This window comes from Ceratotherium simum, chromosome 16 (assembly GCF_057802395.1).
Source record: "Ceratotherium simum simum isolate JZ-2026a chromosome 16, ASM5780239v1, whole genome shotgun sequence".
NCBI lineage: Eukaryota > Metazoa > Chordata > Mammalia > Perissodactyla > Rhinocerotidae > Ceratotherium > Ceratotherium simum.
Window position 1 is genome coordinate 44,311,822 of NC_141915.1, and position 26,976 is coordinate 44,338,797.

Below are 26,976 nucleotides of genomic sequence, written 5' to 3' on the forward strand. Positions count from 1 at the left end.
ATTGTATCTGTATACAAGCCTGGAAGTTTTCTTAAATTAAGAATAAGGGTAATTTAATTAAGGGTAGATAGAAGATTTAGTTTTCTAGGTAATCTTATACAAAGATTTTAAACTCTGATTAAAATTCTTGGCCACATCTAAAGGGTTCTACAAGGTGTAAACTCTCAGGTGAAAGTGAAGAAGTGAGCTCTGACAGAATCATATTAAAACCCCAGTGAAGCTACCAGCCTCATTTTAAATGTCCCTTCCCTATACAGCCCTAAGTTTTTACTATCAAGGTTTTGTATTTTGATTTCCTCTTATAGTGAAACTGAATTCAACCAATAGAAACATATAGCAATATGAAGGGAAAATCTTGTCTATCTTGCAGCATTTGCCAAAAAGTATGACAGGTTTCAGGACTGAAGCTGGTGTGTGAAACTTGTTTTTATACTATTAAGAAAGGACTCATCCAATGAATTAAAAGTGAATTATACACAACCTGGGGGAGAGTTATTTTAGAACAAGTTGATTTTAGGTACTCCAGGAAAGTTAGAAGTTACCTAATTGTAAACAATCAATATTACAATTGTAAATTATTCCTGCCTATCCATTAAAATATGTTTTCTCAGCACTTCTCTCAGCTAACTTTTACTGTTTTATCAAAATTAGTAAAATATTATTTTTTTATAATTTTATTTATTTATTTTTTCCTCCAAAGCCCCAGTAGATAGTTGTATGTCATAGCTGCATATCCTTCTAGTTGCTGTATGTGGGACGCGGCCTCAGCATGGCCACAGAAGCGGTGCGTCGGTGCGCACCCAGGATCCGAACCCAGGCCACCAGCAGCGGAGCACACGCACTTAACCGCTAAGCCATGGGGCCGGCCCAGTAAAATATTATTTTTTAAAAATCTATAATTCTCAATTTTTACTCATTCAGAAACCTTTTCTCATTTGTCTGAATTAGTGCGTTTTTTTCCTGCATTTTATTTATAACAGCTAATCAATATAGAAGAGGCAACATCTTTCAGCTTATACTCGCAGAAGCTAATAAACTTGTATTTCAACACTAGCAAATATCAAGTGGTCACCCTTAAATTTCATAACCTTTTAAATCTGACCTTTCAAAGTTCTTATCATTCCTCTTAAATTAAGGGTAGAATAACTTTAATCAATGAAAATTCTATGGAAAATAAGAAATAATTTTATTGAAATTCTGCAAACATAAATCAGAGCTTTGATTCAGTTGTAAAGTGTTTGTGTGTGTGTGTGTCCTCAATTTATTTCCTTACAACAGGTTAGAGCAGAAGAAATTTGGGTTATGAATCTTCCCTACCCGAAGCAGAAATTCCTTTCAAGATAAAAACAACCAAATGTCATACGAATTTTAGTTGACCACAAACATGGGCTCAAGTACAAATGACATGAACACCAGGTGTTTATGACTGGATTTTCCACTTGTTTCAGAAAACCTGAAAACACAATTTCACAGGGAAAACTTGTTTAGTTTTGTCCACCAGACTTTGTTTAAGCCTAAGTCTTAAAAACGAAGCAAAATAACACTAATAGTGGCTTTTTATAATACAAAGAAAGAACATCATAACAAATAGTTGAAGGTTGTGTATAAGTTCTATACCAATTTGAAATCATAAGTGTCAAATCACATACTTATTCATCAATCTCTACTAGTAACACTATGAACATCTTGGAGCCAGCCCGGTGGCCTAGCAGTTAAGTTTGTGCATTCTGCTTAGGCGGCCCCGGGTTTGCCAGTCTGGATCCTGGGCGCAGACCTACTCACTGTTCATCAAGCCATGCTGAGGCGGTGTCCCATATAGAAGAGCTACAAGTCTACAACTATGATATACAATTATGTACTGGGGCTTTGGAAAGAAAAAAGAAAAAGAGGAAGATTGGCAACAGACGTTAGCACAGAGCCACTCTTCCTCAAAAAAAAAAAAAACAACTATGAACATCTACAGCAATGGGAACGCTAAAACTGTATGGCTTTTGTTCAGCTGAGGAGAAGTCTTGTTAGGAAAACAGTGTTTAAAGACCTCTTGACAATGCAGATTTTTAAAATGGCAGAAAAGGAAATAAATGTTAGTACTATTTCTTTTTAGGGGGTGAAGTTAGTTTCTTAGATATCTTTCCTTTACACCTACATAGTCCCTTGTATTAGATATTCCATAGATATTGTAAAAAATTAAAAGCTATTTGGTATAAAAGGTGTTGATCACAAGTCAATATGTATCACCTGAAGTTTAAATTAAAGCTAATTCAACCACATGGAAAAAGTGAGGCAAATAAAGTCCACTATTTGCACTACTTTTCTTTCTTTGTTTTGTTTTGTTTTGTGAGGAAGATCATCCCTGAGCTAACATCCATGCCAATCCTCCTCTTTTTGCTGAGGAAGACTAGCCCTGAGCTAACATCTGCGCCCATCCTCCTCCACTTTATGTGGGACGCCGCCACAGCATGGCTGGACAAGCAGTGCGGTGGTGCGCACCCAGGATCCGAACCCGGGCTGCCAGCAGTGGAGTGCTCGCACCCAACTGCTACACCATGGGGCCAGCCCCCAGAATTTTTTTTTTTAATCTTTGTCCCTTGTGGAGTTGGAACATGTCATAGGAAGTTGGATTTTCTACATGCTAGAACTATGGGGGCTACTTCATTCAGCAAATATACTCAATACCTGCTATTTCTGAGGTATTAAGCTGCAGACAAAGATAATAAAGAATGACCTCCTCCTTCAAGGAATTCAGAGTCAGGGAAATGGACATATTTGCTAATTAGTACAATAATGTTATTGATACTGTTGTAGAAATACATACAAGGAAACTTTTATTTCGGTAAAGTTTGATAAAGTGCATTTGACCCTTTACCATTCCTTCTCCTCTTCAAGTTTTAGTTATTACCTACAGATCGAGCACTCCCAGATTTATGTCTCATCTCTTGAAAACATCTTTCTCCCACTTTCAGATTTATGCTAACTTCCTCCACCTGGATATTTTGTCAGATCTCAAATTTAGTATTCCAAACCAAACGTGCTATTTCCTCTTTCCTTCCTTCCTCCCTTCCTCCCTCCCTGCTTCCTTCTTTCCCTCCTTTCCTCTTTCTCTCCTTCTCTCCCCCTATTTACCCCAATTTCCCAGGCTTAAAACTTCAGGATTCTCTTTGATTCCCACCACTCTGCTGTGTCCTACATCAAGTCATATGCCAAATTTTGTCAGTTCTGTCTTGGCAGTATCTTTCAGTTCTCATTGCCACTACCTGTCTTCTGTTTGATCAGTCTTCCTGTTTCATATCATTCTACCCTTAAGAAACTTTCAGTGACTCTCCTTTGTCTACAGAACAAAGTACAGACTTCTTAGCCTGGTCTTTAAGGTCATCCTCTTTGATCTGACCCTAAACTGGCCTTTCCAGATGTGTTCCATACACTTTAGCCAAACTGAAATATTCACCAGTTATCAGATAGTAATTTATTTTTCACTTCTCTGCTGTTGCCTTTTTTTTTTGCTTCATTGAGAGTCTTTCCTCTATCTGTTTACTTATGGTTTCAATACCTGGTTCTTACGCCACTACTTTCTTCAAACTTTTTCTGATTCTGCCTTTCGAGAATGATGTGTTCTCTTTCTCCTTGAAGTAGTAGTGTATCATTTATGATACCTTCGGTTGACTTTGGTTCAAAATAGATTTACTTAGCACCTACTATATGCCAGACACTATGCTAGGGGTTAATGCTACAACTTCAAAGGAGTCAATTGCATATCCTTGAGCAGCTTGCAGTCTAATCCTTCACACGCAGTAACAGAAAATACATGCAAGGTAAGGAAGTGAAAAGGTGTCAGATGTGGTCAACTTGTGGGCTGAGAGGAACAGGGGAATTTCCTGGTGGATGTTTCTCCTGGTGGGGTAGGGCATTTTAGGTAGAAGGAACAACATATGCAAAGGAACAGAGAGACAGAATAGCACGGTGTGTTAGGGTGATTCAGTATTGCTTCAGCATAAAAGGTAGGGGAGGGGGGGTAGAGAGAGACATTGTGGGGGATAAGTCACGAGACTAAAGGGGGATAGAGCACAAAGAGCCTTTTATACCGTGCTGAGAAGTATGGGCTTTTTTCTGTGAGTAGTGCTAAGCCATTGAAGAGTTTTAAGAATAGCAGTGACACTGTTAAAACATAAGCTCACTCTGGCAGCTGTATCAAGTGGAGTATTTAGGGGAGTAGAGTTGGTGACACAAGAGAGGGGATATAACAGTTCATATAGTATAACAATTGGTGCAGGAAATAATAAAAGCCAAACCATTAGGTTGAGTATGTTCTAGTTGTTTGGGTACATCCTATCAATGACTCTAAACCAAGGGTCGGCAGACATGGCCCATGAGCCATATCTGGCCAACCACCAATTTTTATAAATAAAGTGTTTTTGGAACACAGCCCCACCCATTCATTTATGTGTTATCTGTGGCTGCTTTCCTGCTATAGTAGCAGAGCTGAGTATATTTGCAACAGAGCCTTTATGACACACAAAGCCTAAATATTCAGTGTGGCCCTTTACAGAAAAAGTTTGTCAACTCCTGTTCTAGCCTTTAAGTCCATGTCTTATTCACCTCTGCATCTCCCACAGTATCTCAAATAAGTCTAAATACTGAGAACATGGTAGATGTTTAGTGAATATTTTTTAAATTAGTAAACTTATAGATGTATTCTGAATCAAACTCTATTCATATAAAGTCATAATTTCCCTACATACTAGAAGTGACTTTGTTCTAGCTCGAGAATGCCATACTGGAGGAAGCCACTTTGGACAGTGTGGTAAGAAAAACCTCTTTAAAATACTGGAGACCTGGCAGGAGCAGGCTACTAGTACTACTGCATTTAAAAAAAAAAAAAAAAAGAATGCCAAAGTTCTGGATAGTATAGGAATATAGTATTGGGTTCCTTATAGAATGGATCCTCTCATTTCATTCATTCATTCTTTCTCCTTGCCATGAGAAATGTCTTTGTAAGAAGTGATGGTGACTTCCAGAAAAACTGTGTAAATGATGTGAAAATTGCTCCTCACCATCCTGATCTTTCACCTCAGACCACATCAGTGTTTTTGATATAATCCACAATAAATAGTTTATTAGTTATCAGATTTTTCATATGCATTAGCCACCAGATTTTTCTCTTATTAGTCATTTGTCATCTTTACCATGATAATCTTATCCCAAAATGCCTCTAAGCCATTGCTTCACTAAGAAACATACTTTCTTTAAGCACGTATTGGGTTTATCTACACATGAGACAATGAGGAATGGTGGAAAGATCACAGAGTTCATAGTCAGAAAGGGTGGTTATGCACTGTAATTATTTCACTTTTTTGTTTCTGATCTGTTAGGGAGAAATAACTACCCATTTCATTGGGTTTTTGTGAAAATGAAATTAAATACTGTATGTGGAAGTGCCTTACAAACTATATAAATGTTAGCCATTTCCATTTTTGTTATTATTGGCTGATTTGAGAGGATGCCATATACATCCTTGTCCATATCTCAGTTTCTAATTTTTGTTGACTATTTGCAGTTATAATTTTTTTAATTATAAAGCTGAAATGTTAATTACCACTGTACAGAATATATAATCCTTCAGATTTGCAAGTAAGAAGTAGTGCAGGGGCCTGCCCTGTGGCATAGCGGTTAAGTGCTCGCACTCTGCTGCAGGTGGCCCAGGGTTCGGATCCTGGGTGCGCACCAACGCACCGCTTGTCAGGCCATGCTGTGGCGGTGTCCCACATAAAGTGGAGGAAGATGAGCAAAGATGTTAGCTCAGGGCCAGTCTTCCTCAGCAAGAAGAGGAAGATTGGCATGGATGCTAGCTCAGGGCTGATCTTCTTCACAAAAAAACAAAAACATTCTGCAAAATCTTCTTCACGTCTGTATCAAATGGTGGCAACTTAAGGTAGATGCGTCAGTGGTTACCACGGGGCAGATGCTACCATTTAGCGTTTTTATGGTTACTCTGAAGGTTTAGCAATTGACAATTAATTCCTATTTCTTTTACCATGTCTCTTTGTCAAAAGTCAGCATTACTGTAGCTCTTGGTATGCTTGAAAGAAAGAGAAAGAATATTGGCAGAGTATTTATAGGACTGCAGACTCCTAATCTGTTAGTTGATTTGACTGACCTTTATGTGTCTGTTCATAGCAGTGGACTGTGCTGCTCGCACCAGACCCTCCAGTTCAGCACCACTGAAATTCTTGGTCTCTACAGCCAGTTCTTTAATGTCTACGTCAGCAGAGAGTAACTGATGCCCTCTCATTCTTGCAGTGTGGATATGAAGGATCTGTAGTCGACCTTTCTCATCTGGTAAGCCTGATAAAATTGAAAATAAAATAGAGATTATTATAATCCTAATGCTTTTCTTATAGGTACTCAAGCACGTAAACATCTGCTTCTCATGACATACAACTTTTCTAACAAACATTGTTACATGACTTTGCTCCTGCTAATGAACTCTAAATACACTCCACATGCCCCAATCAGTAACAGATCTGCTTACCTATCTCCATTTTAACTTCCAGTCTTCCAGGTCGAAGGAGAGCCTCATCTATCAGATCTGGTCTGTTGGTCATTCCTGAGCACAGATGTTAAAACAAAACAACACACCAATCATCAGAGTTCAAAAATAAGATAAAATGTCCCTTAAGTATATGTAAGAATAATAATTTCCCTGACAAGCTAAGAGGACATTTTATAAAAGTCAAATAGAAAACCAATTATTCTCAAGTAAAAATATCATTTGTTCTTGATCTGTTCTAACACAAATACTTAGGGACTTTGCTTTAGTATTTCACTACTGTACAAGCCAATGGAACATAAATGTAATGAAAACTTCGAGTATTTAAAGAGAAAATTCAAGGTTCAGAGAGGGTAGGTAACCTGTCAAAGTGAGAGAGAGGCAACGTGAACATGCTCTATCTGTCTCACCCCAAAGCCCTCTCCCTTTTTCATAGGCCAATGGTTTTCAACCTTCATAGGCAGCAGAAGTTTTGTGTGCGTGGTTTTTTTTCAAAAGTCATCTTAAGAAAAACCTCAGTACATAAAACAGTTAAAAGAAGAAGTTATAATAGGGATGCATGATCTGAAGCTCACTCCCTGGCCCTCACAGACCCTGAACCACCTCTAAGGACCCCTGGAGGCCTATGGGACCCAGAATGAAAACCACTGCATCACATTGAGCTGCCTTTTTCATCTGTGAGCTATAAGCTTAAAGCCATGAGTCAGTAAAAGCCATCTTTTATTTGTTCTATAAAGGCTAGACATTAAAATAGTCAAATTCTTCAATATCACTCGATTCTAATTTGGAAACACTGGCAAAATAGTGTAATTACAACCTACACAGATCTTAATTCAGAACCTATGTGTCTAATGTTCTTGAAATCATAGTAGTTTTTTTTAAAGAAAACATACCAATGACTAAGATGTTGTTCAGTTGCTCTACCCCATCAATTTTGGACAGCAACTGGTTGACGACAGTGTCATGAACTCCTGTGCTACCAGCCATGCTCCCTCTCTGCTTGCAGATGGCATCAATTTCATCAAAGATGATGATGTGCAAACCACTGTTAGCACCAAGCTAATAAGGGAAAAAATTATATTAAAGGTCATAATTTGAATATCTTATTAAACAAACTAATCAAAAAAGCAAAACAAAGCTTTCCACAGATTGACTTTGCTCCATTTTGACTAATAAATATAGCAAGTATAATCATAGCTGCCCTCTCAAAGGTGTTAGAACTGCATTCTCAGAATTCTACAAACTGAAAAGGCATTCCAGAACCTCATATTTAATAGCCATAAAACAAAAATACATGTTATATGCTGATGAAAGTGAAGAGTCCATCAAATAACTAACTGTTCATTTACACTCATTTCTTATCTCACCATTTGAAAGAAGAACTCTCATACTTATCAGATGCACTTCTTAAGTCAGTGAATGTCAACTCCCTCCCATTCTGGTGAGTTTTGGTGAAAGGATTGTCCTAGAATCAGTAGGTTTAACATTTGTTTATCATATTTTATAGCTAAATGGTAACTCCACCCAGAGGTCACCTAGGAATTGGGCAAATGGGGGAAGGAATTGAACCTGATTCATATCTAGTTATATCACATGAAAACAGATTACTTCTTAACAGTAAAGTGAAAACAGAGACGCAATTTATAAAAAGAACACAGTAGAGGGGGTGCTGTTTCTTCTGCATAGTGATTTCTGTTTTAGTTTATTGGATATAGAGTCATAGTGATTTCTGTTTTAGTTTATTGGATATAGAGTCATCATTAAAAGAAATTAGTTTATATATTTTGAACCTTTGATAGATGCAAATCCTTTTAAATGCTAATAATTCACTAGGTTAAGTTAACATGGACCTTCCAACAATTTATATTTAGGTAATTAAGTCTCTTATTAGGAACCAAAGGGGGAAGTGCACTCTAGAAATTTTCTTTCTTTTTTAAAACAAAAAACCATTAGGGATTAACAAAACAAAACAGGTGAAAATGAACATAAATTAAATATGACAACATCTGGATAATATAGGTGCAGTGAGATTCAGGATTAGATATGGTTGGTACTCATTAAAACTCTGGCAAGGATATAATCTTTTTTTTTTTTTTTACTTTAGTATGTATTAGATGTTAACTGAGCAAAAGTAAAACAAATTGAAATAAGTTAAAAATAAACTATATCACATAAAGATAAACGCTGTTAATATTCTGTAGATTTATTTCTATATTTTAAATTTATTTTAATTAAAAAATCATGGGGCTGGCCCGGTGGCGGAGCAGTTAAGTCCGCGCGCACTCTGCTACCGCGGTCTGGGGTTGGGATCCCAGGCACGCACTGACACACTGCTTGTCAAGCCACATTGTGGCGGCGTCCCATATAAAGCGGAGGAAGATGGGCACGGATGTTAGCCCAGGGCCAGTCTCCCTCAGCCAAAAGAGGAGGATTGGCGACAGATGTTATCTCAGGGCTAATCTCCCTCACAAAAAAAAAAAAAAAAAAATCCGGAACTCACTGCATCTTGTATTCTCTTGAACATTAACCGTTCTTTAAAAACAATTTAAAATTATTTTTGTTTCTAATTACAAAACACATGATCATTAGAGAAAATCTGGAAAAATACCAAAAAACGTAAAGAAATCATAGTGACCCAAAATTCAACTAGCTAGAAATAACTAATATTATTAATTTGATGCTATGTAAATAGCTTGTATCCTTTTTTTCAGTCCAGATATTATCTTAAACCCCTTCCCATGCCTATAAATACAACTATACACTATGATTTTTAATGGCTCCATAATATTTCACTGTATGACTGGTTTCACAGTTTAACTCCCCTACTCCACATCAATTCCTTACTTTCAGATATTCAATAATTTCTAAGTTTTTAGTACTATATATGTTGTTGCAATGAACATTTTTATATGCAAATCCTTGACAATATATACAGATTACTTCCTGAAGGCAAATTGCTAGGTTAAAAGGTACCTTGAGTATTTTAAGGCCCTTGAAATAGGCTGTCAAATACTTTTCCAGAAAGGTTTTATTACTTTATTTCTCACCACAGTATATGCCAGTGCATAGCTCAATACATCCTCACAAGCAATGAATATTAGAAAATTTTAAAAAATAATTCTCAACTTGATAAATGAACAATGGAATTTCTCAGTTGTTTTTAACTGGCATTTGTTTAATTACTGAAGAGGCTGGCACTTTTTAAATCATATTTTTTTTACCATTGGTAATTTTTCTCTTTTTATTTGTTCATGTCCTCTGCACATTTTTCTGTTGGGATTTAAGAATTTTTCTTATTGATTCATAAAACAATTCTTTATATATTAAGGGTATTTTTATATTTGTTATAAATATTTTATCCCAGTTTGCCATTTGTCTTTTATTTATGGTATAATTTTGATAATGGAAGGGTTTTTTAAATTTTCTCTTTACTATTTAAATAGCCATTATCAATTTTTATTTTTATGATGCTTTCTATTACTTTTATCGTTAAAATCCTCCCCCATTACAGATACTCATGGTCACCTACATTTTTTTCTGTTTTAAATTTTTACTTTACATATAATTCTTTAACCTATCTGGAGTTTTATTTTTATATATGGTACAAGTGAAGTAAGAATCCAAGTAATTTTTCTTCAAATAGTTAACTAACTGATCCAATCCTAAATTATCCTTTCTTCATTGACTGAGATGCCATTTTTATCGGGCTTTATATTTTTATGTATGCTAGATTATTACCAGCCTGTACTACTATAGTAGTAGGTTGGGCAAGCTCTTCCCCTCCACACATTCTTCTTCTTTTGCATGACTGTCTTGGCTATTTTCAACCATGTTTTCTTCCCAATAAACATTAGAATCATTCTACCAGAGTAAAAACAACCTCCACCAATTAAAAGCAAACAAAAAATCCAAGTTTCAATTGGAATTAGATTAAATCTCTAAATTAGTTTAGGAAGTACTATAATATCTTTTTTTTTTTTTTTAATTTTTTTTGTGAGGAAGATCAGCCCTGAGCTAACATCCATGCCAATCCTCCTCTTTTTGCTGAGGAAGACTGGCCCTGAGCTAACATCTGTGCCCATCTTCCTCCACTTTATATGGGATGCCGCCACAGCATGGCTTGATAAGCGGTGCATTGGTGCGTGCCCAGGATCCGAACCCGGGCCGCCAGCAGCGGAGCGCCCGCACTTAACCACTACGCCACTAAGCTGGCCCCTATAATAACTTTAGAGCATATTCAGTTCTTAAGAAGAATGTCTCTCCAATTATTCAAGTCCTTTATGTCTCCCAATAAAGTTTTGTAGTTTTTGTCACATAAATTTCTTCATCAAGACTTCTAACTATTTATGTTTTTTGGTTGCAATTGTGAATGGGATTTTTCCATTATATTTCAGAAACAATATGTATGAAGAAACAACATTAATTTTTGTATATTTATGTCATACCTGGCTACTTTACTCTCTTATTTATATAAACATCTAAGTTTTCTCTTATTTATATAAACATCTAAGTTTTTTTAGTTGATTCTTTTGAATTTTCTAGGTACCCAATCTTATCATCTACAAATACAACTTTGTGTCCTCCTTACTAACAGGTGTACTTGTTTTTGTGTATGAGAATTTGTTCCTGAAGAAAGACGCATAGAAGGAGAAAGAGAGGGCCTAACAGATTAGAATGTAGAAGCGTGCAGGGTCACCTGAACAAATGGCTCAGAGGCAGCCAAGGTCCTATAAGAGGGATAATAAAATTTACCCAATGTGAGAAACAGAACTTAGAGTACTATCACAACAGGGAACAAAATCCAGAAGCAGGCCTTTCTACTGAAACAGGGAAGATCACCAAAGGATTTTCAAAAGGAGAATATATATGAGAAGATTTTATATCCTTTATATCCTATATCCTTTCTATATTTATCCTTTATATAAGATGATTTTAATCCTGACTTTAGGATGAAAAAGGAGAAGTATGTAGTTGGAAGGTAAGTGAGAAATAATGGTACATAAATGAGGTAAACAGAATCTGTAAGAGAGTTTTACATACTATGTAAAACTATGTAGAGGGTTACATACTATGATCCCATTTATACGACATTCTTGAAAAGACAAAACTATAGGGAAGGATAACAGATGAGTAGTTACCAGGAATTATTAGCAAAGGGAGAATGACCATAAAGGGCCAGCATGAGGCAATTTTTAGGGGTGACATAAATGTTCTGTATCTGGATTTTGGTGGTGGTTACATGAAATTATACATGTGTTAAAATTCATAACATTGTGTACCAGAAAATAATAATAAGTAAAAAAACAGATAAAATATCTTATAATCTTACATTCCATTATTCATATTTGGAGTATTGTTCACTCTTTAATGCAATTCTATGCAAGACGATAGTCATGTGTTCATCAAATTAAAATTTAACTAGGTTTTATTTTTTTTCCTGAACAATACTATAAATTGTTCTCCTTCTACAAATGTTTTAAAAACTAAATTCAAATCTGAAAAAAATTAATTTCTCAATATTATCATATTTATTGAACAGATGTCTGATGATAAATGATAGCTCGCTGCTTAAAAAAAATTCAATACCAAAAACTATTCATCTTTCTATCTGTAGAAAAGACTGAGAATGAGGAATCAGAACTACAACCTTAGCTTTGCCAAACACTTCTATATAGCAGGGTATTAATTCTTGCCATCTTCAGTCCAATACAAGGACACTCCTGTTTGTAACTGAAAAACTGAGATTCTACATCATTTTTATTATTAGTTTTTCTCACATCTCACGTAATAGTGTGAATACCCAATCATCATGCTTATGAACTACAAAAGGATCTACGTTATTTTTAAAAGACATTTTAATTTAATGTCTACCAATACAGCATGAGACAAAAAGCTGCTATGATGTATGAATTTTTCCTGTGAATGTGCCTTATGTTGCCACTGGAATCAAGACTTCCTTCTCAGTCCAACCTCAAAAATCATCTATGTGAAAGGGAAGCCAAAGACAATAGAAATACTGTGTTTGATTAAATGATCACAGGAGCAATCTGTCCTAAACATAATTCAGTACAATTCTGACCTTTTCAGAACCTTACTAATCTTGTGACCTGTCATCAAGTCTCTTCCCCCAACCTAGTCAGTACAATAACATCAATTTTCACAGGTGTGTTACTTAAATAAGGGCAAGTTCTTATTGCAATAAATTAGGAATTAGGTAAGGAAGATGTCAAGACTAATGTTCACAGATTAACATAGCTGAATCATCAATAAACCCTTTACCAAAGAGTTTAAATTTCCACAACACAATCCTCTTCAATTCACTGGCTTCTACTCTGTTCTTACCACCTGCAAAGTCTTCCCCCATAGAAACAGCTGATGCTGTTGAGCCCCTGGCAACAGCCTTCGAAAACGGCTGTTCTATATTTAACTAGTTTGACCTATATGCAAGTGTTCATCTCTGTCAGCCCGGACTGTCCAGAATCACAGAGGTGATGCTTTTCTTTATTATGTAACACACACACCTTCCACGGGGTCATTAGCCGAATATACCAAGCCACTTCTGGATGTAAGGACTGAGAAAGATATAACTGCAAAGGCTGGTTATGATTAATATCTACCTAGAAAGTCTTTGCCAACTCAGTTTTATCATTAATAGTGTCATATTTAAACTGTCTGCAAGTTTAAAAACAGCACCAAAGATACTTTAGCAGCCATGTGGAAACTATCACAACAGATTTTATAAAATGCTTCTTTACAGGGCATTATAACTCACCTGCATCTAGTGTCTAATCCTCAGTATACCATTAGGGTCCATTGGACACAATTTCAGTTTTTCAGTTTCTTTGTTGAGCAGTTTTAACTGTTTATAAAGATTGATATCTCATGACGTTTTTTTTCTTACAAGTCTTCCACAGAACAAAGAGGAAAATATATTTTAAAAAATAGACTAAAACTCCTTCTAACTTGTAATTACCATATGGGTCCACTGGATCTTTTTATAAATCTAAGACATATTACACTATTTCAATATTCTAGCAATTATGTCATCATTATTCATCAATTATTCCCAACTATGCTAAGACTGAAATAAGAAAATGCAAGAATGATGCAATTGTTTAGAAGAATGATGCAATAGTGAAATAAACATCACTATGACATCATCCTTCAGTTTTCTTATTGTGTTGCTCAAAGTATTGCATCACCTTTCAAGGTATAAAAGAAGTCTGGAGACACCATCCACTATCTTTGTTGCCTGATTTTAGCTTTAACTGAACACAGTTGAGAAGTCAGATTTTTTTTATTCCCTGGCCATAATGGCAAAGAAAAGAAAATCGACAGAGGAAGATATTTCATAATTATTAGATGAATCCAAAGGTAAATGCAAAAAGTGAGATAGCAGCATGAGACTCTAATGAAGATGGTGAAGTTGATCACCGTTAAGTAAAATCTCAGACTATGTGCCTTCAGATGATATCTTACATAAATTTTCTCAAACTCAAGAATGAGTGGGGCCGGCCCCGTGGCTTAGCGGTTAAGTGCACGCGCTCCGATGCTGGTGGCCTGGGTTCGGATCCCCGGTGTGCACCGACGCACTGCTTCTCCGGCCATGCTGAGGCCACGTCCCACATACAGCAACTAGAAGGATGTGCAGCTATGACATACAACTATCTACTGGGGCTTTGGGGAAAAATAAATAAATAAAATTATTAAAAAAAAAAAAGAATGAGTGAATAATATATTTCTAAGGACAAAAAGAAAATATGGCATTTTCATCCAATTATTTATTCAACAAAAAGTCTTCACCGTGCAATATTTTGTGACAAGAAACTAGGCCACCTCATTTTTCTAAAAGGACACATAACAGTATTCTTTCATCTTTTTTTTTTTTTTTTTTTGTGAGGAGATCAGCCCTGTGCTAACATCTGCCAATCCTCCTTTTTTTTTTTTTGTTTTGCTGAGGGAGACTGGCCCTGGGCTAACATCCGTGCCCATCTTCCTCCACTTTATATGGGACGCTGCTACAGCATGGCTTGCCAAGCAGTGCGTTGGTGTGCGCGCACTTAAGCGCTTGCGCCACCGGGCTAGCCCCTATTCTTTCATCTTTTATTTCATCTGTGCATCAAAGTTTCCTTGATATGGTTTCTAAGTAGACAGATGCTGAAGGCAGGTATCAGAGAGATGACCAGAAGAAATAGATGATAAACACATTAAAAAATTGGATTATTCTAAAAGGTGTATACAAATCTAAAAATAAAAATGTTTTGCAATTATGGAGCATCTGATGGCCATCCTCTCTTTAACAAAATCATGAGCCAAAGATTTAAAAAAAAATTCTTCAAGTATTGTGTCTTGATGCAAATATAAGAAGAACCAGAAGTAATGATAAGCTAGAATCTATAAGAGATGTATTTGATATTTAGAATCAGTATGTACAAGGTCATGCATGACAACTGATGAACAGTTAGTTACATTCAGAGGTTCCTGCTAAGTTTGGTTATATATATATATATATATATACACACATCTTCAAAACCAGGAAAATATGGAATAAAAATTTGGTTTGCTATATTTAAGCTCTTATTAAATAATTGCATAGTGTTTCACTTCATTCTTCCATTTGTAAGTTATTCGTAAAATAACTTAAAAATAATTTTTAAAAAGGGATTCTTTCAACCCAGATAGTAAATGGTGATGACTATTTTTCTTGGTATGTTGTATGTTAAAAAGATATTCGAAGCAGAAAATATTGTAGTATTAGGGATGACTTATAAAACTGAATTGGTTCTGGGACTGTCTGAAGAGTTGAGATCAAGTTATTGGACTTGCACCAATCCAACAGGACCCATGCCTGCTGGAACCAACGTGGCTGAGATGGCCAGAGACCTGAACATGAACAAGAACTTAATGGGATACAGGGAACCCGGGGAGAAGACTACCTTGTGTAAAACTGAAACGATTAAGCACCCAAAGAGCAGATCTGAAGCATTAAGCTTTGTTATAAAGGCAATGTTTAAAATTTATTTTTACCATCAACAAAAATATGAAAAAGTAGGAAATAGGGTAAATTAGATTTAGGTAAGCTCACTAGACTTTTTTTTAAAAAAATATTAGATGTTATTATGTTTCTGAGTGTTATTCATATTGATCCATGGAAATCTGTTGTTCATTTTAATGTTTGTAAGATATACCGTTTCCTACTGGGGAAGAATCAAGATGTTTCCACTTTTTCCCCATTACAAATAGTGCAGCAATCAACATCCTGGTACATGTCCTTTTGTGCACGAGTGCAAAAGTGTTTCTCCAGGATAGCTGTCTTGAAGTAGAACTCATGGGTCATGGGACTTCTGCATCTTTATTTTTGTAAGATGATGTCAAATTAATCTGTAAGATATTCCCCAGTTGGTACATTCTTCTAATTTATATGTACTATGACTAGTAATGTATATGAGGCCCTGTTTCACCACAACCTCACCAACTTTTAGTGTTATTAGTCTTTGTAAATTTTACCAAGTTGTTTATAAAACAATGTCTCTTATTATGCATCTTCTGAGCATCTTTTCATTTGCTTATCTTCAGTTGGGGTCTTCCTCTGAGAACTGCCTGTTCATATCCTTTGTCAGTTTTTTTTTTAAATTGTGGTGTTTGCCTTTTTCTTACTTATTACAGGGAACTTATTATAGCAGATGCCAATTCTTTGTGGATTATATGCATTGCAAATATCTTCTCGAGTTTGAGATATTTGTATTTAGTGTACTTTGTCAGACGTAATTTTCTTTATATTAATGTAGCCAAATTAACATTTTTTTTCTTTTATGGACTTGATTTCTATATTTTAATAAAGAAATTCTTCCCTAGAGTCAATTCTTAAGGACTTTTGCTCATTTTTCTTCTAAAAATGTTTTCTCTTGTAAGTTTTAGTTTTATTTTTTGCAAATCCATTTCGCCATTCTGTATGATGTAAGATAGGGACTGCATTTTATCTTTTTCTAAACAGAGGGCCAATGATGGAATAGTCTATTCTTTCCCCTCTGAGTGGCATCCTCATTTTTCATATGGCAAGCTCTTCCTGTGTTCTATTCTGTTTCCTTGGTCTGTTTTTGCGTGACTATATAACTTATCTTAATTACTATAGCTTTACTTTTATAGTAAGTCTTGATATCTCACAAAATAAGTCTTCATTATTCTTCAGAATTTTCATGGCTCTTCAAGCATCAAAAAAAAAAAAATTAGAATCAAGCTGTCAAATTCTTTAAAAAATCCCTGTTAAACTTGATTGGCAAAGCACTGAATTTACAGATTATGGGCAGAACTGTCATTTTTATGATATTGTCAGTATTCTCATACATGAACATGTTCTATCTTACTATTAGCTCTTGAAACAGATTTTCAAAAATGTTTATAATTTTCTCCTTTAATTTTCCTATTAGATTTAATCCTAGGTACTTATCGTTCTGATTGCTGTTGTAAGTGAAATTTTTTTTCAGTTATATTCCCAGTATCCCACATTTTCTTTGACTCTTATTATTCCTTTCTTGCCTTCTAAAGTATTTGAGTTTTCTTTATTCCTTCCCTAGCTCCTTCTCATGCTTTGGAAAAGCTTGAGAGTTATACACAATTTTCACATACACACTTGACTTAAATTTTTATGTTAATTAACATTACTATCTTCTTTCCAAATAATACAAGGAACTTACATGGATTTGATTCACTTCCCATGTTTTGTTCCATATTTTAGTTCTATCCTTAAAAAAACCCACATTGATCATTATCATTGTTTTATACAGTGAATGCTTATATAATTTACCTTTGTTAAACGTTTTTATTGTAAAGTAATGGCGCACATAGAGGGAAGGTTCACAAAATGTGAATGTGTGCCTCAATGAATTGTCACAAAATTAGCATTCACATAACCACAACAAGAAACAGAATAGCGCCAGCATCCTGGGAGCACCTCCTCACAACCCTTCCCCAATACCCCTCCCCCACCATTCCCCATAGGCAACACAATCTGATTTTTATAGTAATTGTTTCTCACTTTCTTTTATAGTTTACCACCTAAGTATGCATCATTAAACACTATACCTTACTTGAGCTTTACAGAAATGGAATCATACAGTATGTATTCTTTCTTGTCTGGTTTCTTTTGCTCAGTATTTATTTGTGAGATTCACAACTGTGTATAGCCATAGTCTGTTTATTTTTATTACTGTGGAGTACTCCACTGTATATTTATATGACAATTTATCCACTTACTGGATATAAAATTCTAATTTGATAGTTATTCTCTTTTAGCTCCTTAAAAATGGCATTCAATTGATTTCTGGTTTCCATCATTTCTATTGAGAAGACAGCTGCCAGATAATTGTTGCTTATTTGAAGATAATCTTTCTTTTTTCTCTAGCTGCTTTTAAGATTTTTCTCTTTGTTTTTGGTTTTCAGCAGTTTAACAATGATATCTATAGCTGTAGATTTCTTTGGTATTTCTCTTGCTTGAGGTTCATTGCACTTCTGGAATCTGTGAACTGATGTTCATCAGTGTTAGAAAAAAACTTCTAAACCATTTTCTCTTCAAATATTGCTTTTGCCTCATCCTCTTTCTCCTGACTTTCTGGAACTTTTAAATATATCCACTAGAGCTTCTCAACGTATTTTCTATCCCTCTTCATACCTTTCATCCTTTGTCTCTGGTTATTTTCATCTAACATCTTTCAGTTCACTAATTCTCTCTTCAGATGTATCTAATCTGCTGTTTAAACCCATTCATTTGAGTTAATTTCAGTTACTGACTTTCAAATTTCCAGAATTTCCACTTGACTTTTTTTAACAGTTTCCAGTGCTCTTCCAAAATTCTCAATCTTGTCTCAATTTTATCTCCTTGACCATGATAAACATAGTCATTTTATTTTTTTTTTTATTTTTTTTTTTTTAAGATTTTATTTATTCAGTTTTTTCCCCCCAAAGCCCCAGTAGACAGTTGTATGTCATAGGTTCACATCCTTCTAGTTGCTGTCCGTGGCACCCGGCCTCGCGTTGGACGGAGAAGTGGTGCCTCCGGGCGCTCCCGGGATCCGAACCCGGGCCGCCAGCATCAGAGCGCGCGCGCTTAACCACCAAGCCACAGAGCCGGCCCAACATAGTCATTTTAAAAGGCTATATCAGGCCGGCCCTGTGGCTTGGTGGTTAAGCGCGTGCGCTGCGATGCTGGTGGCCCGGGTTCGGATCCCGGGTGCGCATCGAGGCACCACTTCTCCGTTCATCCTGAGGCCGAGTCCCACATGCAGCAACTAGAAGGATGTGCAGCTACGACACACAACTATCCAATGGGGCTTTGGGGGGAAAAAATAAAATAAATAAAATCTTTAAAAAAAAAAAAAAAAGGCTATATCTGAGAATTTCAATATCTGGAGGCCCAATTTTATCATCTTTTGTTTCTCTTTCTTCATGCTGTTTACATCTTTGTGCATCTGGTTGCTTTTGATTATAAATCAGACATTACATTTGCAAACTGCAGAAATAATTTGTGGCCTTGCATGATATTACCTTCCTCCAGGAAGGATCCACAATTCTGCCAGATGCCTGCTGCCATCAATCTAATTTTAGAGAATGACATGATTCAAAGCTGATCTGCAGCCTCTGTGACAGCATGCCCACTTCTAGTTAACCCTTGCACCTATAGTGTAGCCCTTCAGGGTCCCAACTCAAAATAAGGCATGTTCATCAGGTGTCTCTTCTTTGTGGGCCATGGGCTCTAATCTCTGCCCCACTTATGCCCACCAGCCTCTCAAAAGGGCTGCATAGCTATTTAGCAGCTCCCTCCAGAAACGGCTAATACCTCCAGAGGAACAGTGACCCATACACTAGGACCTTTTTTTCTGGGCCTCCATTCTCTTCCTAGATCTTGTAAGTTCTCTGATGCCTCCAAGCAAAAAATTTTAAAATACTTTGCTGAGCTTTTCCGATAGTCTTCAGCAGCAGGCATGATTCAAATTACCTAATCTGCCACTACCAGCAGTCCCAGATTTTATCTACATTTTCAACAATTTCATTGCTCGTCATTGTTTCTTACATCCACTGTTTCCTCCTGGGTTCAATTTCCTTCAGTCTCAAGTACATCCTGTTTTACATTCTTCCAGCAAACATCTGTGACTAGTTAATTCTACTAGCCTTTGCCTGAAAAAATGTCTTTATTTCACCCTTATTCCTGAGTGAGAATTAAGCTGGGTATAAAATTTTAAGTTGACAGCTATTTTCACTTAGCTCTGTGGAGATATTATTCTACCGTTTTCTGGTATCTCTTGTTGTTGTTGAAAAGTTTGCTGTCAATGTAGTGGTATCTCTCTGTCATCATCATTTCTTTTTTGTTGATATTAAGATGTTTCTCTTTTTTCTTGGGCATTCTCCAGTTTCACTACAAAGGTTCTAGATATAAATGAATTTTTATTTATCCTATTTGGACTCATAGTGCTACCTGAATCTGAGTATTTATGTTTTTTATCAATTCTAGAAAATTCTCAGCCATTCTCTCTTTGAATACTGCTTCTACACTATTCTTTCTATTTGGACTTCTCATTTTAACCCTGTTATCTCAACTTCTCTTTCATATTTTCCATCTCTTTATCTCTCTGTGCTAAATTCTGGGTTATTTCTTTAGATCTATTCTTTTGTTCATCTTTCTCTTCAGCTGAAACTTATCAGCTTATGTTTAAACTGGTTGCTGAGTTCTAAGTTTTGATTTCCATTTCTTGAAGCTATTTTAGCTTCCCCTGTGAGAATCTCTTGTGGCCTCAATTGTTGGAGTATCCCTTGGGATTTCCTTATATATGACAACCCTATGGTATCACAGCTCGGGATTAATTTTTAAATTAATTTCTCAGTGTGGGGGCTCTAGACTACCTAGGTGGTGTGTGTGTGTGTATTCTTTTTTTTTCAAATCCTAAACAGCATGAGTCAAGGATCCACGGTTTAGAATTCCCATGGGAGATGCCCCAGCTCCACTCCAGAACCTAGGCAGTTAGTTAAATGTTTTTGTTATTTCTCCGTGCTGGTAGGTGGAAATTTTCTAGTCCACTCTTTTCATTGAGGACACAACCCTTTTGAAGGTTCCAGTTCATATTCCACACTTTAAATGAGTTCAAGGACTCATTTTCTGACCCCTAGTGGGTGCTAAAACCTAAATTCATACATTACCAAAACCAAAAGCTACAGCTCATATCTTTACCACTGTAATTTTCAGAGTTTTCTTTTCATTTCTGGAGATTTCCTTTTCTTTCCTGAGAGCTCAATTATGTATTTAAAATTATTTTATATATATTTGTGTGTGTGTGTGTGTGAGAGGAAGATTAGCCCTGAGTTAACATCCGATGCCAATCCTCCTCTTTTTGCTGAGGAAGATTGGCGCTGGGCTAACATCCGTGCCCATCTTCCTCTATTTTATATGGGATGCTGCCACAGCATGGCTTGACAAGCGGTGTGTCAGTCCACACCCAGGATCCGAAACTGCGAACCCTGGGCCGCCAAAGCGGAGCATGCGAACTTAAGCACTACGCCACCAGGCCGGCCAGATTTTAGTTATATTTTACCCAGCATTTGAAGGTGTTAGTAGAAGGAAGCTTTTCAGGTTACCTAGTCTACTGTATTGCCAGAACCAGAAACCCCATGGCATTGTTTTTAAACTTTCTGTCAATGAAATAAATATGTTAATATTAGTTAGGGTTCTCCAGGGAAACGGAACCAAAAAGATATATATATATATATATATCTCCATATGTTCATTCATATATATATATGAATCATTCATTCATATATATATCTTTATATATGAATGAATCCTGGGCCGGCCCTATGGCTTAGCGGTTAAGTGCATGCGCTCCGCTGCTGGCAGCCCGGGTTCGGATCCCGGGCGCGCACCAATGCACCGCTTCTCCAGCCATGCTGAGGCCGCATCCCACATACAACAACTAGACGCATGTGCAGCTATGACATACAACTATCTACTGGGGCTTTGGGGGAAAAATAAATAAATAAATAAAATTATGAATGAATCCTATTGGTCACCTGAAAACAGATAGACACATATCTAGATATACAGCTATATAGATCTATCTATCTATCTATAGAGATTGACTGATTGATTGATTACAAGGAATTGGCAAACACAATTATGGGGGCTGACAAGTCCCAAGATCTGCAGTCAGCAAGCTGGAGACCCAGCAGAGCCAATGGTATAGTTTCAGTCTGAAGACCTGTAAGCTCAAGATCCAGGAAGAGCTAATGTTTCAGTTTGAATCTGAAGGCAGGAAAAAACTGAGGTCTCAGCTCAAGGCAGTCAGACAGGAGAAAAATTCCCTCTTACTCAAGGGAGGGTCAGCTTTTTTGTGCTATTCAGGTCTTCAACTGTCTGGAGGGGGATCACCCACATTAGGGAGAGCAATATGCTTTACTCAGTCTACCGCTTCAGACGGTAATCTCATCCAGAAACACCTTCATAAACACCCAGAATAATGTTTGACCAAATGTTTGGGCACCCCGTGGCCCAGTCAAATTTACACACAAAATTAAGCATCACAGTTAATAAACTCTGGTTTGATTTTTAATTAATTTTATTTTTTTTCTAAGACCCAAATAAAGCTTTCCTTTGAGACCTAACAACTCATACCCATCATTATACAACTGAGCTGACTTGGTGGTAAGTAAGCTAGCTTTCTGCACATGGACCTTGCATATACATAATTCTACAAGTCCCTTTATGGATTTAATTTCTCCCTTTTCCAAAGGATAAATGAGTTGAAGTCTCTGGAAGTAATGTGGAACAAAAGTGTCACCTGAAAATATATTCATGATCTGTTTTTGCAAAATCTGCAGCTTATACAATCATCTCTCTTTGTATTGTGAACATGTGGGTAATGACATCTGCTCACATTATGTAAATCCCCCCTAATCCCCGATTCAGTGACATATATTAACTAGGTACTAAATAAATTTTACCTGCAAGTTTTTCAAAATATAGATCACAGTAACAAGTTTTGCACCATAACTCTGGGTTTCCTTCACCATATAAGTGATAACAAACTTTTACTAAATTGTACTTATATTAACATTACCCTCCTTTGCTCCTCTTCAGCATCAGCAAAGAGTTTACGAATGTTAGCCTCTGATTCTCCCACATATTTGTTAAGGATTTCTGGTCCATTGACCACTTTGGGCTCTCTTGCATTCAACATCTTGCCAATCTGTCGAGCCAACAGAGTCTTACCACAACCTGGGGGCCCATATAACAGGATGCCTTTAACATGTTTGCAACCTAAAAAAAAGAGAAAACAGTCTTACATCAACTAACTAAAATCCAAGTATGACATGTAAAGGAAAGTTTTCTTTCTCCTTCATATTCACTTTAGGAAAAACACAATGATGTCATCAACATATATTAATATCCAGGTGCCATGAACAGAATAAGAATGAACAACTAAAGCTCTTTTTTAAATAGAAAATCCAGAAAAAATTCCTACACCAATACTAATATTTGAGGGGGAAAAGCTGCCAACTAAAGACCTTTGGAAAAGTATATTTAAACTATCATCTAGAAGAAATACTTTTAACTCTGAAAATGTCTCTTTGACCTAAATACCTAATTAGGAACTATTACATATTTTTCATTATCCTTCACTTTAAAGTCAGGGTAAAAAAAGATCTGTCTTTAGGCAAATTTAATCCAACACAAATCTATTATGATACGGTAGGCTATGGAAACCATATCTTAGTCATAGAATTACAGGTCTACCTGTCAATACAAGCACCTGCGAAGGGCAGACATGTCTGAGATGGATGGGTATAGAGCAATCCATAGGATACAGATGGATGTTACAGACTTTGTGGATAAAGCTGAATGTCTTACTTCATGTGACTAATGCCAAGTGAGGCACACGCTTTCTTCAGAGCCACCCAGATGAAGTTTCAAAAGAATAGTATTCAATTCTTTTCTAGGCAAGCATTACTAAATGCCTTAAAGGTATCATTAACAATAGCAATATAGCAAGACTGATGATTTAGACTCCTCAGGATTTCTTTAGCCAACTCCACATGAGCATTTACTCCATTTCTTAAGACAACCTGTGGTTTTTGTTTACTCACTATGGGAATTCTCACCTTTCTAGCAGTTTCACACTTAAGATGCATGAATCTTTTCTTATGAGTTTTTTCTTTCTACTACCCCAAAAAAGCACTCTGTGACAATAGATGTTAGTGCAGAGCCGGTCTTCCTCAGCAAAAAGAGGAGGATTAGCACGGATGTTAGCTCAGGGCTGATCTTCCTCACACACACACACAAAAAAATGCACTCTGTGAAATACTGAATTATTAGATTTCAGTGTTACACTTGAAATTACAGGTGAAAAGAAAATTTCTGGAAATGGAATATAAATAGGGTGTTTTTTATGGAAAATAGTTTGTCCTCATATGGAATGAAAGCCTTAAAAAATTCTATCTTTTAAGAAAAAATTGTGACAATATATTTAATAACTCACATGAAAGAAATACCAAGATACAACCAACTCTATCAGAAATTTTAGATTCTAAAGAGGAAAACCCTTTGGGTTGCCAGTAATGTCACTGATTCTATTTTTATGTCAAGAAAAGACTCCCTTTTAAATCCTTGAAAGTAATGAGATCTGTGCTTATGGTTAGTCTTGCAGAGACAAAGGGAACTTAGTAGAAACTCTTGAAGGCTTAGAGTCTTAACCCTTCTCATCACAGAGTAAATTCCTGTCCTAAGAATGGTAGCCCAATAAAATGTCTTTGCCCTTGACCCACCCTTGGAGCATGAGTGGTAGGGAGATAAGAGGATAAGCCTTGAGCTTCTCCCACAGGCCAGCACAACAAAGTATAGCCAGCATCCAAGCCACTGGGAAACATGTGACAAGGACTTTGGAACCTGGCTCCTAATAGTCTCCTCCAAGCCAACTGCTATCATCATGATGTCAAACTATTCATATAAACCATAGCAGAGGCAGGTGGTGGTGGTGGTGAAACAGGTACCAGAAGAGGAGAGACAGAAATGAGAAAATGAAGACTTGCTGAGCACATACAAAGTACAGGCCTTATCCTCATCTCCAGTTTCTTAACTTCCTCCAAGTTTATCAACTTTCTCCTAATCGTACTTCCTTCCATATTAAGCCACACTTTCTTTCAAGGACTCTCAACAACCTGGCCTTCTTATACTTCTGTTATACTCATTCCACAAGCCCTGACTGTGGCTTTACTGCACCTATGCACTGGCCGCAGAGCTCAGCCAGAGAAAACGATGTCACTGTGCTGACTGGTATCCTCACAGTTTCCCATGCTGTCCAATTCCAGTGCTACTCTCACTGCTTTCTCAGTACTGCATGCCACCCTTTACTTGCTTTTGTTAGTTCATCTCCCATTCTCCTTAGTAATTATCCAGATCTTCACGATTCTTCTCTTCTCAAGCGCTACCCCATACCATTCATTCTTAGAGATGATCTAGATTCCTACTTCGCATATTTAAAAACAAAGACTGTCAGGTATGAACTCCCTTCAGCTCCCTGCTCCTCTATCTATAATTTATCTGCAGACACACTCATTCTCAACTTCAGCATTGGTTCTCAATGGAGGAGTTTCCTTCCTCTTCTCCAAGGTTTAAATTGCAATTATTTGTTTATATATCTTCTTCTCTACTAGACTGTGAGCTATTCAAGGGCAGGTACTGTGTGTGTCATCAATCCAGAAGTGCAAATACCCAGCATAATGCCTAGCACATAATATGTACTCAATAAATGGCTAAATAAGTAAACTATTGATACTTTTCCTACAAAACTCAAAGAAAATGAGGGAGAGGAGACTGTTTAAAAAATTATTTGAAGCTCTTAATTTAAGGAACACTGTTTACTTTCACAGCTAAACTAATTTAAATACCCTAAAAAACACATTTGCAAGGACTAGGACTTTATAAATTTAGCAAACAAACTACATGATATATAAATACTAGAACCTTAACTCTGTAACTCTGTTTTTGTATGTGGAAAATGCTCAATTTAATGTGTTTTGAATTAAATTGACTTCAGTTTAATTCAATTTAAATTAATTATTAAAATAAATAATTCACAAAATATTACCATGAAGTTTGAGAGAAAGAGAGAAAATACATATCCATGGAACTTATATATAATACAGATCTCTGAAATGACAGAATCTGTTCAATATAACATCAACAGGAATATCATAGAAGCTCTAGTCTGCATTAGAACTATAATTCTTTTAGGATCTCAAGAAAGCACATCAAAAACATACATTGACATGTGAAGATTCTCAAAATCCACTTCCACAAAGGAAGCAGTTACTTGAATAAGCTGTGGAAATGGGACTTTGTTATTACTATTATTATTATAGCCTATTCTGACTTATTAAATAAGCTTTGGTCTCTAATTTTAAATGAGTCATAAAAACTCTTCCTAAGTAATTCCATTCAACAAAAGTGTATTAAGCTCCTGTTTGGACTAGGCACGAAATAGGTGTTAGGGATACAAACATGAAAAAGGCAGTCCCTACCTGCAGGGCATTTCTGGTTTAGTAGGAAAGGCAGAAATAAAAACAGGTTATCTACAATATAATATGACATTATCAGAGATATGTATGAAATGTTTGTGGACCTAGCCAAGAGAGACTGATTCTGTCAGGGTGATGGACAGAAAATTAGGGATGGACACAGGGGAAGAGGTAACATTCAGTCTGGGCCTTGAAGGACAGGAGGCTCATGGTTGGGCCAGGAAGAGTAAATGGCACTCTAAAGAGAGAGACTAGCATGATCAAAGGCAGAGAGGTATGGATGTAGAAGTAGTCCTCTCAAAACAGCCAGTAGTAACCTGTTGTGGCTAGAGCCTTGGAGGAGAGGAAAGGGGAGTGCCTGGAGATGAGGCTGACAGGTTCCCAACTATGGAAGGCCTTGACACCACGCCCAGGAGTTTTTCATTTGTTTTGTAAAAACCCTGAGGTTTGTTTTTCGTTTTTTTGTTTTGTTTTGTTTTGTTTTGGTGAGGAAGATTGGCTCTGAGCTAACATCTGTTGCCAATCCTCCTCTTTTTTGCTAAGGAAGATTAGCCCCGAGCTAACATCTGTGCCCATCTTCCTCTATTTTTTGTATGTGGGACGCTGCCACACATGGCTTGACAAGTGGTGCATAGGTCCATACTCAGGATTCGAACCTGCAAACCCCAGGTTGCAGAAGCAGAGTGCGCAAACTTAACCACTATGCCACTGGGCCAGCCCCAAAACCCTGAGGTTTTTAATAAGGGAAGGTGCACAAGAGATATGTGTTTAAAAACTAACTCTGGTGGTAGAGCGGAGGAAGGACTAGGAAAAAAAGAGGCAGAGGGTGGAAGTCTAGTTGGAGGAATGTTCTTAATCTTTTTCTGGGGACACTG

General features: G+C 36.6%; 1 protein-coding gene and 1 non-coding gene across 2 annotated transcripts in view; both read right to left on the reverse strand.

The window, feature by feature from the left end:
• The window catches only part of NSF (N-ethylmaleimide sensitive factor, vesicle fusing ATPase), a 146,908-nt gene that overhangs the window by 50,344 nt on the left and 69,588 nt on the right, over nt 1-26,976 (reverse strand). The window contains exons 9-12 of the mRNA XM_004432596.3: nt 22,645-22,844; nt 7,438-7,603; nt 6,527-6,601; nt 6,152-6,339 (exon numbers count right to left, since the gene is read on the reverse strand). Coding sequence (XP_004432653.1) covers nt 6,152-6,339; nt 6,527-6,601; nt 7,438-7,603; nt 22,645-22,844 — 629 coding nt within the window. The remainder of the gene's footprint in view (nt 1-6,151; nt 6,340-6,526; nt 6,602-7,437; nt 7,604-22,644; nt 22,845-26,976) is intronic.
• On the reverse strand, nt 12,316-12,376 carry LOC147915045 (small nucleolar RNA U13). Its single transcript, XR_015554823.1, has one exon. It is a non-coding gene; the product is annotated as a small nucleolar RNA U13 (small nucleolar RNA).